At 38.9% G+C, this 12,947-nt stretch overlaps 2 protein-coding genes across 2 annotated transcripts; one reads left to right on the forward strand and one right to left on the reverse strand.

The window, feature by feature from the left end:
• Nucleotides 1-2,506: 2,506 nt before the first annotated feature.
• On the forward strand, nt 2,507-4,097 carry LOC116130978 (lanC-like protein GCL2; the record flags this gene model as incomplete). Its single annotated transcript, XM_031416644.1, has 6 exons — nt 2,507-2,646; nt 2,789-2,900; nt 3,019-3,135; nt 3,221-3,538; nt 3,727-3,735; nt 3,912-4,097. Coding segments are annotated over 6 exons (882 nt in total), but the record flags the coding sequence as incomplete, so codon positions are not given.
• Nucleotides 4,098-5,834: 1,737 nt separating this feature from the next.
• On the reverse strand, nt 5,835-6,418 carry LOC116131011 (epoxide hydrolase B-like). Its single transcript, XM_031416676.1, has 2 exons — nt 6,242-6,418; nt 5,835-6,145 (listed from the first exon to the last, which is right to left on the reverse strand). Exons 1-2 carry the CDS (start codon nt 6,309-6,311, stop codon nt 5,850-5,852), a joined length of 366 nt encoding a protein of 121 aa, XP_031272536.1. The 5' UTR covers nt 6,312-6,418; the 3' UTR covers nt 5,835-5,849.
• Nucleotides 6,419-12,947: the final 6,529 nt, after the last annotated feature.

Below are 12,947 nucleotides of genomic sequence, written 5' to 3' on the forward strand. Positions count from 1 at the left end.
CATGTGGAGGAAAAAATAAAATCTTCCTCCCTTAAACCCTAAAAAACCCTAATAGAATACTTTTAGAACCACCATCAAATGACTCGAACCTAAGGAGAATATTTCATCTCCGATCAACTACCGGCAGACTATCATCGCCAGGCAACTATTGAAAACAAGAAATAATAATAAAAGTGGCAGATGGACAATCCTTACCCCCTGGAATGAGAAGATTAATCCTCTTGCTTTGAATATCAAGCGCGCATTGGTCTGAAAGACAAAGAACCAAGGCTTACGAAAGTTTCTTACTCTCTTTGAGAAAATGAGTATTGTGGCATTGCCTGAAGTGAGCTTGGGGTTTTATAGTGAAGGAAGTGGCGCTTTGGTTTCCTAAAGTCAAACGACATTTGGGCAGAAAATGCATTTCAACCTTGATCGTGACCACGTGTCACAGATCAGTGAAGAAGAGTGACCGTCATGCTTCGAGAAACCAAATCGTCATTCTTTTTCTTTAAAACACTCAAGTGACGACACGTTTTCCCTCCTCCACATTAAATGTGCCCACGTCCGCATTTAATGCTCTGATAGGGAATGTCGTTTTAGCATGGCTCGCATTTAATGCACATGGCTGGCACTTATTGTGCACAAGACACATATGTCAAAGCAAAAGGTATTTCATTAAATGTATCAGCTACAAAAGTGTAATGGATAACATCTGAAGAGGTCGTTATGTAAAACACTCTTCGGCTTGTCAGTCGCGAAGCGACGTGACACTTCGACTTCGACGTATATCAATTGCGGAGCGACATGATCCCTTGCCTTCGGTAAAAATTCCGCTAAGTGCAATCAGGTCATGAACCTCGGGTGAAGATCAGAGTCGTCGTCATGGCACTGAATATGGTCTAAGAATAGGTCGCTAACCCTTAGAGTAAAGGCCATTTCAGGTCGTCTGCATGTAAATGTTTCCTTGACCTCTTTGCAACCAGGTCAGGTTGACCAATATCTCTTCAAACACATCAAGTCAGGGCATAATATGTAGTTTCCAAGGTTCGATTCTCAAACCTTAAAAACTAAGGGACTTCTGTTATGCTTGAGAAGGTAGGGCTGACGCAGAGCCCTATCAACGTAAGCGGTCAGAGCATAGGTAAGTCCTGCAACCATCCAGATGTAGCCACGTCGCGTGCTGACGTAAGCAACATACCTTTACCAGTGCAGTAGGTGTGCGCCAGATTAATGAAAGGCTGTAAAAGGTCCACGTGTCCAATCCCTGCACAAGTCGAGTAAATCACTCGAGCAGGTGAACAACGGGACAGAAGAAAGGATTTGCATGGCAATCTGACCCACTCACAGATTTAGTAATCATTACCTCAACTCATCCCACTATAAATAGAGAGTTCCTCTCCCGTTTGTGGGATTAGCTAATTTCTCTCTGAATAGCATATACTTTCTCTCTTTCTCTTGTAATCACTTGTAAACTAGCTCGCTAAACGCAACCTGATCTCATAAATTAATACAATACCAGTGGATATAGGATTCGCTTGCTTAAGCATCCAAACCACTTTAAACATTGCTCTACATCTCTTATTCGATTCAATACCCCCCATTCACGTGTGTCTTCTGAGTCAGCTCAGCATTTCACATATGCGATTAGTTGGTGTCAAAATCAAGCATCAACACTTTTCAACATAATTTATTGTTATTAGTAGACCTGGCAAAACGGGTCCAGACCCACGGGTCAGCCCGTATCATGGTAAAAAATATAGGGCACGGGTTTAATATGTTGGACCCGTTTAATTTCCACCCGTATCCGGCTCGGCCCGTTTTTTGATGGGTTACACGGGTAAACCCGCGGGTACCCCTTTTTTTCAAAGCTAAACCCTAAGTCCCTAACCCACTAGCGCCACCCAACTCTAAAACAAACTTTCTCTTCTCTCTCGCCTCTGAATCTCTCATCACCGTCACTGATTCATTCTCTCAATCTCTCATCTCATCACTCTGTTCAGTGTTCATTGTCATCATCAGTCATCACTTCAGTGTTCTTATCCGTGAACCGTGATCCCATTCCCAAACCCACCGTCGCCGATCGCCGTCATTCATCCTTGTTAGCTTGTCATCTCTTCTCTCTGTCGTCGTTGGGAGTCGGCTCGTCATCTCCTGTCTCTCTCCGTCGCAAGACTCACGGCTCTCCTCCACACCATTGCAGTTGCAGATCGGTGAGGGTTCCCCTGATTTGTTTTTCTTAATGTTAAATCTAATGTTTTGGCTGTTTAATGAATTGCTTTATACTCCATCATTTATATAAATCTTCTTTGAAGATAAAAGAGTCTTCAATAGATTGCCTGATCCTAACAATGTGTTGATTGGTCAATAAATGCTTTTTTTATTCAGCTTTTGTGTAATTATTTTGTCTTATTTTTTAAATTAAAAAATGGTTGCAATTTGGTATGAGGTTGCAATTTATTGTTAATGATTATAGAAAATGACCAGAGGAGAAAACCTTGCCAATTGATGAAAGTTTTGCTGATTTATTGACTTTACTCTGTATAGCGGTGCCCTCGGTACGGCTTTCTTGCTTTTCAAAGCCTATCAAGTTGATAAAAACAAGAATGATCTTGGCCTTTGCTTAGAGGTTGTAAAAGCTTGTGACTCCTCTTCTTCAGCTTCTCGGTATTCTTTCTATTTCTTCAGTCTTTACATTTCTGTTTTTATTAATTTAAATTTAGTGCAAATAAGCTTTACAGAGTGTTTTCATACTAAATTATTTCAGCCTTGATGTTACCATTTCTCATTTTTATGTTTTCATTGGTAGGGATGTGACTTTTATTTGTGGGTGGGCTGGTGTTTGTGCCCTTGGTGCTGTGGCAGCTAAATGTGCTGGCAATGAGCAGTTGCTCAAATACTATTTTTCTCAATTCAGAGAGGTAATTTCGTTTGTTTGCTCCAGTTTTAATGGCATTGTGTCATTAAAGTTGATTTGTTTATTTACTATGTTTTTAGTTCTTGATGTTAAACTTAAGGATAAGTTGAACCATGAAACAGATTAAGCTGTCTCGGAATGTCCCTAATGAGTTATTGTATGGAAGAGTTGGGTATTTGTGGTCTTGTTTGTTCTTGAACAAACGTATTGGTGATGGGACTATTCCTTCTACAACCACTGTAAGTTTCCCATTTTCCCTGATCAATCCTAGTTTCATGGTTTTTATGGTTTTTGATTTTTAATCATATGGTAGTTCTTGTTTAGCGGGCCTTTATAGATGAGATTATTAAGGATGGAAGAGAGTTGGCTAAAAGAGGAGGAACTCCATTAATGTACGAACGGTATGGAACAAAGTATTGGGGTGCTGCACATGGTTTGGCAGGTATCATGCATGTTTTATTGGACTTCGTATTGAAGCCAGATGAGGCTGAGGATGTCAAGACCACACTTAAATACATGATTAAGAATCGTTTTCTTAGTGGGAACTACCCTGTGAGTGAAGAAGATAGAAAGAGGGATATTCTTGTGCACTGGTGTCATGGTGCTCCTGATGTTGGTCTCACACTTGTGAAGGCAGCAAAGGTATAAGTTTATCAAAATTCTCAAAAATGTTTTGTTATTTGAGCAGAATGGTTGAGTTTTGGATTGCGTGTTTGACATGATATGCAATTATTCTGGTGCCTATTTTATTTAAAAATAACTTGAATAGTTTTGGAAATAACTTCAGTTTTGGACTAAATAAACTTGAAGTAATTCATTAGTTTACATAGATTTCTAATGTAAATCTCACTTTCTTGAAGTTGTTTCAGACTGTCCACATTAATTAATTGAACTTTATTAACTTGTTCAGTTAAAATTTATGTTTCCTTTTTTCACCCTATGTTGAACTGCATTTTCTGGTAATTGTTTCTCTCAAAGATTTTGCAAAACGTGTCAAAATTTCAGGTTTTTGAAGATAAAAGAATTTCTGGAAGCAACTGAGGATGCAACGGAGGTGGTGTGGAACCGTGGCCTACTTAAGAGAGTTGGGACATGCCATGGAATCAGTGGGAACGCATATATGTTCCTCTCACTCTATCACCTGACAGGCAACTTAGAGTTCTTATATAGGGCTAAAGCATTTGCTGCCACTGTGGGATGAACATTTGCTACCAAAATATTTTTTTGTTGAATATTGGATTATGTATTTATTTATTTTAGTTGGTATTTATAGTTTATTGACTTATTTTGTTTGTTTATGTTTAATTGTGTATTAGTAATTATGTATTTGTTTAGTTTGGTTGGTATTTGTAGTTTTGTATTTATGTTATTGTTTGTTTATTTGTTATTTGTTTATTTTGGTTCCTATTTGTTTATATTCTAAATTGAATTGAATTTAGAGTGGTTGATTTAGGGGGTGTAAATGTAAAAAATTAAAAATGCAAGAATTTTGGGGGTGTAACTGTCATAATTGAAAACTGTTAGGGGTGAAAGAAAATCTAAAATCTGGAGAGAGAAAAAACAGGTACCCGTGTGTTCACCCGTATCCGTATAGGGTAGGGTAAAGGTCCAATATTTTAGACCCATATACTTCTACCTGTACCCGTTTGCCCCGTACCCGATCCACCTACCCATTTTGCCAGGTCTAGTTATTAGTATAGAACAAGTTAATATTAAATGCATTTTAGTAAAATATNCTTATCTTTTTTTATATTTTAGAGGCAAAACAAAATTTTATAGGGGGTTTTTAGTATTTTTCAAGGCCTGAAAAAATTTTCTTTTGTAAAAATTTTTTTAACCCTTATAATTTATGTTTATTTCAAAATTGATAGAGAGTTTTATGTAATTATACAAGGGACTAAAACAATTTTTTTTTAAAAAAAAAAAAAATTGGAGGAGGGCCCGTTAGGCTTGGTCCTCTCAAGGACTGGGTTTTTGGGCTGGGTTTTTGGACCCAGTCCCAAATGCTCACCTCTAGCAAGCACCAATTCGAGTTTAGGATGACTTTGTGCTATCCATGATCTGCCACATCGCCCAAGACAGAGAGAATACAGTTGTCACCAACCCAACAAGTTTAGGTTGTCTGTGAATGAATGAGGTCCACACACCTGTCCAAACCCCTAATAATTTGAGGATATTTCCTAAGTTATTAGCTAATGAGACGCAAAGAAGGACTTGCATGACACCTACCCACTTACAAACTTATAATCATTATCTTGAAATCAGCAGTTATAAATAGAGGACTCTCCCTCACAAAAGGAGGATCTTTGATTTTCAAAACAATCAATAGCAAAGACAACTTACGAGAAAGAGACTGACTTGATATTCTCTCTCAATACTAAACTTCTGTATCTCTGTTCGATGTTCGCAATCTCTTGGAACATACTTATATAAAAGAAATAGTGAATGTAGAGATCGTTTTAAGTATCCGAATCACTATAAAATTCTCACTGTAAATAACTTTATCTTAACTCAGAAATTAATCACGTATAATTTTTAAGACCAACTTAACACTTTACACGTATAAGATCTTTGATGTCAAATTCAAACATCTAACAATGTTTTTTCCACCACACTATAATCTACAAAAGATAGAAAATTATAAATACATGGGGGTAGGGTAGCCGCTAGTTTAAAGAAACGACTAAAGTCAACTTCAATACATTTGCCTCTGGCATTGTAACTACCGCCCATGTGCTCTTATTAATGTAATTATTTAATTATTAACACTAATCAAAAGGAATCCCCGATTGGTTATTGTGTCCTATAAGAAAAATGTTATACTTTCTCACAAAAGCTCTCACAATTATGTAGTTTTCAATCGATGAACTCGTAATAAATCTTACTTGATAAATCATGAATTGTAAAAAAAATTTTGTAAAAAGAGATATATAATTACAATCTTTAATATGGTTTATATATATATACACACACAGCCAGCTAATCCAATCCAGAGCGTACTTGTATGAGTTTGAAACGACGAAAGAGCATTTACCTTATGGATGGTGAAAGAGTCGAGAAGAGCAACAACATCATGAACAAGGTCCATATAGGTTGTTTTCTCGGGCTCAGCTGAGTGGTCAGAGAGTCCATAGCCCCTGAAATCGATAGAAATGGCTCGGTAGCCAGCGTTTGCAACTGCAATCATCTGGTACCTCCATGAATACCAGATTTCTGGGAATCCATGCAAGAACAACACCACCTTAGGACCTGCAACACAAAATTTATTTAATTTTCATGATCAGCAAGCAATAATGAACAAATAAATACAATATCTATATATCTTACTTCTTATATGCAAATTACCTGTTCCAATTTGAGCAACGTGAAGCTTTACTCCTCTTACTTCAACATGAGTGTGTTGGATTTGATCCATATCAGTGAAGAGAGATAAGAGTCAGAGAGAGAGACAGTAGGAGAAGATGCTTTGAAATGACGTCTTGGGGATCAGATGTTGAAACACCGACGCATGATATTCATATTCTATTTAGTAATATAAGTCTCTGATAGAGATCAATAATATCAGGGCCCTCGTTATTACTGGGCTTTACAGCTTGCCCGACTTGGCCCACGATCATATTAGGATAATGTTATGTACTTGGCATCATCTTCTTATCTAAGATTTTGGGATCTGCAAACCCTAAAGTCTCAGGTAATAAAACCCGACCTTCTATATCAAAACTTCTCAGAACAAAAACCATTTCAAGTTCAAATATAGTTTCAGTACAAACAGAAGAGAATCTAGCGCACAGACCAAAACAAAATGTTTGTGGGATATCCAGCGTTATTCTTTTCTTATAAGCTAGAAAATAGTAAAGAAAAAAAATATGTTATGTTTAGATTGTAATCAACGTAATCTCAGGTGTGATCTCACCTATTAGTCAAATAACCCTTCATCTAATTCAACAAAACTGTGAACTGTGATTTAAAAAGAAAAAACGATTACTAAAAAGGGGGTGAGAAAATTTAGCTGACCGGCTATCCCAAGTTTCGATTTAAGAAAATGGCCTTGAAACTGTTTTTAATTTTTTTTTTTAATTTAGAGAAGCTGATGTGGCATAGTTAGGATCCATTAAATATGTAAAATGGGTTAAAATGAAAAGATTAAAACATATAAGGACAAAAATAATTAATGAAAATTTTTAAAATTTGAAATTTGAAAAAGAGCCCCACCCATTCAAATCGTTTAATCGAAACCAATTAAGGCAAAAATTGATATCTTCAGTCCCTAAACGCATTCTTTGCAATTTCCGACGATAACAGTCCACATTTCGGCAAATTTTCACACCCAAATTCAATCCTAAAGCTTCTTCCTTTCTTAAAACCATGGCTAACATTCACAATGAGGAGGAAAACTCAACGCCTCTTCGAATCGTAGAGTCCGGCCGCGCAAGCAGTTCAATGGCTGTTCCGGTGGATCCTCCGATCAGTGAAGGTGTTCCAACAGCGAAGACGACGGCGACGGCGACACAATGAGAGAGAACAAGAGTAAAAGCGACTTTTACTCTTGGTTGCTTAAGCTATTTAGAATTGCTTAAGAGTAAAAGCGATGAATCGCTTAAGCGATATAAACGATCGCTTAAGCGATCTTAGATCTGGTAGATGTTGATTCTGCCTCATACAAGATCTCTTAAGCGATCTCTTCCGAGGCAGAACCAAATCTGCCCAGATCTTTAATCGCTTAAACGATCCTTTGTATCGCTTAAGCGATTTCAGATCGCTTAAGAGATCTTATATGAGGCAGAATCATCTGCCCATCACTTAAGCGATTCTTCCAGAGCATATTTTGTTTATATTTGATTTGGTTTAATTTTTTTGCTCATATTTTATTTATATCGATTGTGCAGATTTTCCGGAGCGTAAACTATAGAGAGTACGGATTAGAGGTTGTAAGCGATACGGTACCGTACTTCACTGTGAGGATGACAGTGAGGTCAAGTTGGGATGTTTTAACGAGAATAACGGGGATTTTAGGGATAGTGAGGAATGGTGAAAGGAGATTCAAAGAGACTTGTTTCAGTCATTTTTGGGATATGGACACAAAATGGAAAAAGACATTTTGGGGGTCGGGAGTGCATTATATGTTGCTGCACTCAATAAAAAGCAAGAAAAAGCATGAAATGTGGTTCATGGTGGATGGAAAGCCACTACGTTTCGGGATGATGGAATATGCGTTGGTGACTAGCTTAAGATGTGGGGAATTGCCAGGTGAGGTTGAGGAAAAAAGAATATTTGATAGTATTGGAGCCAAAAGGTTGGCTAACAAGGTTTTGGTGGGGAACAAGTCTATTAAGGCACAGGAATTAGAGGACAGGTTAAAAGATGGTGAGTTTAACGATTCAGAGACGTTCAAATTGTGCTTGGTATTGTTCTTACATTCGATCCTAATGGCTAGTGACTCAACAAAAGCCGTTGATATTGATTGGGTGAAGTTTGTAAGCAACTTGAACTTCTTTAATGCTTATCCGTGGGGACGGGTATCATTTAAGCGAACCGTGGAGTCCCTGCAAGCAAAAGACCTGGCGTTAAAGCACTCCCAATGGGCCGAGAAGAATAGACCGGCGACGTACAATTTGTTTGGCTTCCCATAGGCAATGCAGGTAAATATTAATAGCTTTTTGTTATATTTTTTTTTAATATATGTGTTTGAATTATGATATGGACTGTTTTTTTACAATGTAGGCTTGGATGTATGAGGCCATCCCTGTCCTGGCAAAGACAGGGGGGAGGATTAGGGCTTCGGTTGTGCAATAGACATTTCCTAGGATGTTGCAATGGCACGACCAGAAGTGTACCCATTCGGATTATGAGCAAATAGAGATTGAAATTCAATCAGCTCGGGTAAGATTAAAGGATTAAGCTTTTGAACATGCACTTGCTGTAAAATTTCGCTTAAATCTGATTGATTTTGTTTCTTATTGCAGGGGGTTGTCCATCCCTTCCTCACCCATACTGGGGGTGAAGCGCAACAGCATTATGTCACATCTTTCCGAGCACTGGAGGATCAAAGAGATAAAGGGATAGATCTCCTAACACAGGATCTACAAGGGATCACACATGTGAGGGCAGTTGTAGGGCCACTGCTTGAGAATGTGGTTGACGCCGAGGCAGATGAAGCCACAATCGGTGGGAGGGAGGAGGGGGGGAGGGAGGAAGAGGTTAGTATGCCTCAGCAAACCTGTACAACAAGTACCGCTTTGCCGAGGCGTCGGGGTCGGGAGAGTGAGGTGGTTGACCTCATAAGGAGTTTGTTTGATAAGATGGAAAAGCAGTTGAAAAGGGTGGAGGAGTAAGTGGATAAGGTGGCAGAGAAAGTTGTTAGGGTGCAGGAGGAAGTTGGTATGGTGCAGGAGGAAGTTGGTGGAGGATTGAAGGCGGTTAAAGTGCAACCTGGGCTGAAAAGAGAGAGCTGAAAGAGCAGGTTTGTGAAATCGCTGTACACCGTACTAACACGTGGAATTAAGAGGAAAACAAAGAAACAAATTGAGGAAGAAGCCAAAAGTGAGGGGGTTAAAGAGGTTTCTGGAGGAAGTGGGGCAGTTATAATGAAGGAGGTTGAGGCGGGAGGCAAAGGAAGCGGGGATGTACAAATGAAGGAAGGGAGAGGAAGCGGGCAAGCAAAAATGGAGTCCACTGTCGATTTGTATAGGCCAATAGAGGAGGAAAAGAAAAAACCCTTCTATGCCTATTACAATGAATCCGGAAGTGATGCCCTTGTAAGGTGTAAGACTAGGGATTATTCTCGGGATTAGTTTGAAAAGATTTTGACGATGGGCAGTTGGCTTCACGACTCGGTGAGTTATTTGTACTTAATTTTCCTTATTTTTGCTTATGTTTTCCATGAGGTATTGTATACTTATCATGTTGTTTTTATTTGATACAGCACATTGATGAGGAATTGGCACTGATAAGGATACAACAAACCATCAATGGTGATCTACTGTATCCCAATTGTGTCATCAGCGATGTGGCCTTTGGCCAAACACTGGTATCGACATATCTCAATTTATTGAAAAAGGCCATTGGTACATTTGTAGCAAAAGGAGCCAAGCAAAAACGATCGGGCACAGAAGACTTGGACTACATCCCTAATGATTTTAAGTTTGATGACAGGATGATGTAGTATGTAATGGGAGACAAGCCCAAATATGGCCACAATTGGGCAAAGGTTAAAAGTGTCTACTGCATCATCTTGGTCAAGGAAATGCACTGGATAGTAGTCGTCGCGCTATTAGAAGAGAGGTTGCTGAAGATCTTTGACTACAACCCAACAATTTGTCAAGACAGGCAGTTGGAGGCCGAGTTGGAGCCACTGTCCGTGTTGTTCCTGCGACTGTTACGCGAGAGCGGGATGTTTGAGCACTTCGGTGATGAAGCATTGACGGGAAAGTGGCCACTCAAGCGCGTTCCTGTCCCAACAAATGAGTTAAGGTAAATTTTGTATAAAACTAACTTACATAATACAATTGTTCTATAAGCTTATTCTAATGCTAATGTCATCTTTCTATTGCAATGCTGATTGTGGGGCATATGCCCTAAAATTTATTCAGTTCGACATGACCAACAGCCCGATGGACGGATTGAATGACGAAACAATAACCATCTTTCGGGAGCGTTGGGCTGTTGAGTGCTTCCATGGGGAAATGGATCTGTTTTGAGTGACCACAACCCAATCAAAAGGTTTGGAACTTGTACTTTTAATTTTGTAGTTTATGTGATGTTGATGTTGATATTTGGGTTGTGGTGCTGATGCTGCAGGTGTCATGCTTATACACAGCTTTACCGAAATAGACGGACTCAGTGAACTTTTAAATCTTGCACTCCATAACTTCGGTTCATGAAAAGAGAACATTTTACTCCCCGGACATCCCAACTTTCCATTCAACAAATTGGCCCTGAAAAACTTTTTGTTTTTTTGTGTTTTATTTAGAAAAGTTGACGTGGCTGCAGGTGTGCCGGATAATTTTGCAGGTTGTTGGCAAACAATGAGAGGGAACTCCTTAAACTGGCTTGGGCTTTCTGAGTAGGCTGCCGGCAAGGCATCTGCAATCAAGGCTGTTGGCTAGTTTTTGTACCATGAAATGATCTCAGACAGTGATTATACCGAATTTGAAAACTTCTCAAAGTGGCGGCATCTGCAATCAAGGCTGCTGGCAAGGCATGGTACCAAAGAATGATCTCAGACAGTGATTATACCGAATTCCAAAACTTGTCAAAGTGGCTTAGGATTTATTCTGTTTTGGCACTATTATGAATGATTTTAAGTTTAAACTTTCAATTACATTGATGTCTTTTATATTTTGATCTGTGATAAATTAGATTGATATAAATGACTTCATTTTGCTGCTTATTCTTTTCGAATTTGGGAGGAAAATGAGTTATTTCGAAATTAGCTCTATAAAGACAGATTATTACATAATTTAGGAGAAATGTAGGATTCTTCTCTTTTTGTCATGATCGCTTAAGCGATATATGAGTGACCACATATATCTCTTAAGCGACCAAGATTTTTTCTCAAATGATCGCTTAAGCGATCTGAAATCGCTTAAGCGACAAAGAGTGAAAGCGAAGAATCGCTTAAGAGATACCAGAGGATCACTTAAGCGATCATAGATCTGGGCAGATTTTATTCTGCCTCGGAAGAGATCGCTTAAGCGATCTGAAATCGCTTAAGCGACCAACAGTAAAACCAAAAAATCGCTTAAGCGATACCAGAGGATTGCTTAAGCGATCATCTATCTGGGCATATTTTATTCTGCCTCGGAAGAGATCGATTAAGTGATTTGAAATCTCTTAAGCTACCAAGAGTAAAAGCGAGGAATCGCTTAAGCGAAACCAGAGGATCGCTTAAGCAATCATAGATCTAGGCAGATTTTATTCTACCTCGGAAGAGATCACTTAAGCGATCTTAAATCGCTTAAGCGACCAAGAGTAAAATCGAAGAATCGTTTAAGCGATACCACAGAATCGCTTAAGCGATCATCTATCTGGGCAAATTTTATTCTGCCTCGGAAGAGATCGCTTAAGTGATCTTAAATCGCTTAAGCGACCAAGCCCCACTAACTAAACACGTAAAATGGGTTAAAATGAAAAGAGTAACTAAACACATAAAATGGGTTAAAATGAAAAGAGTAAAGAATATTTGGGCCGAATCAGAAATAATAAAAGATTTTAAATTTTGAAATTTCTCAAAACAAGCCCCACTAACTATTCACCTCGCTTAATCAAAATTCATTAGGGCAAAAATTGATTTCTTGAACCAAAGGGAGACAATGCGATTTTCGATCGAACTCGCAAATTTCCACACCATATTCAATCGTAAACTCAATTTCTTGAATCCTAAACAGAATATAGTCGCGATTTCCAACAATAAGTCACGATTTTCGATTGATTTCTTGAACCCTAAACGGAATTTGCGCGATTTTCGGCGATACAACCCACATTTTCGATCCAAACTACAAATTTTCACGCCAAATTTAATCCAAAACCATGGCTGACACTCACAATGACGAGGACAACCCAACGCCACTTCGAATCCTAGATTTCGGTGGCACAAGTAGTTCAATGGTTGCTCCGGTGGATCATCCGATCAGTGAAAGTGGTCGATAGGGAGAGGAGACGCTGTCGACATAAGAACAGAGGGAGGAATTGGCAAACGGTTCTGAAGATGAGGAGTCAGGCGAGAATTTAGGCTAGGAGGAGTCTTCCAAGGATTCAAGCGACGAGGAGGAGGCCGGCGAGAACGAGCAGGGAGCCGAAGCAAAGATACTTTCTAAACTGTTGCTTAAGCGATCATTTGTATCGCTTAAGCGATTAACCTCTTTTACTCCATCTGCCTAGATCCAAGATCGCTTAAACGATCCTTTATATCGCTTAAGCGATTGATTAAGTTGACTCTTGGTCACTTAAGCAATTTTAGATCGCTTAAGCGATCTTTTCGAGGTAGAATCATAGATATAAGATCGCTTAAGCGATCGTTTGTGTTGCTTAAGAGATTCTTTCAGTTAACTTT

The sequence above is a fragment of the Pistacia vera genome, unplaced genomic scaffold (genome assembly GCF_008641045.1).
Source record: "Pistacia vera cultivar Batoury unplaced genomic scaffold, PisVer_v2 Contig227, whole genome shotgun sequence".
Classification (NCBI taxonomy): domain Eukaryota; kingdom Viridiplantae; phylum Streptophyta; class Magnoliopsida; order Sapindales; family Anacardiaceae; genus Pistacia; species Pistacia vera.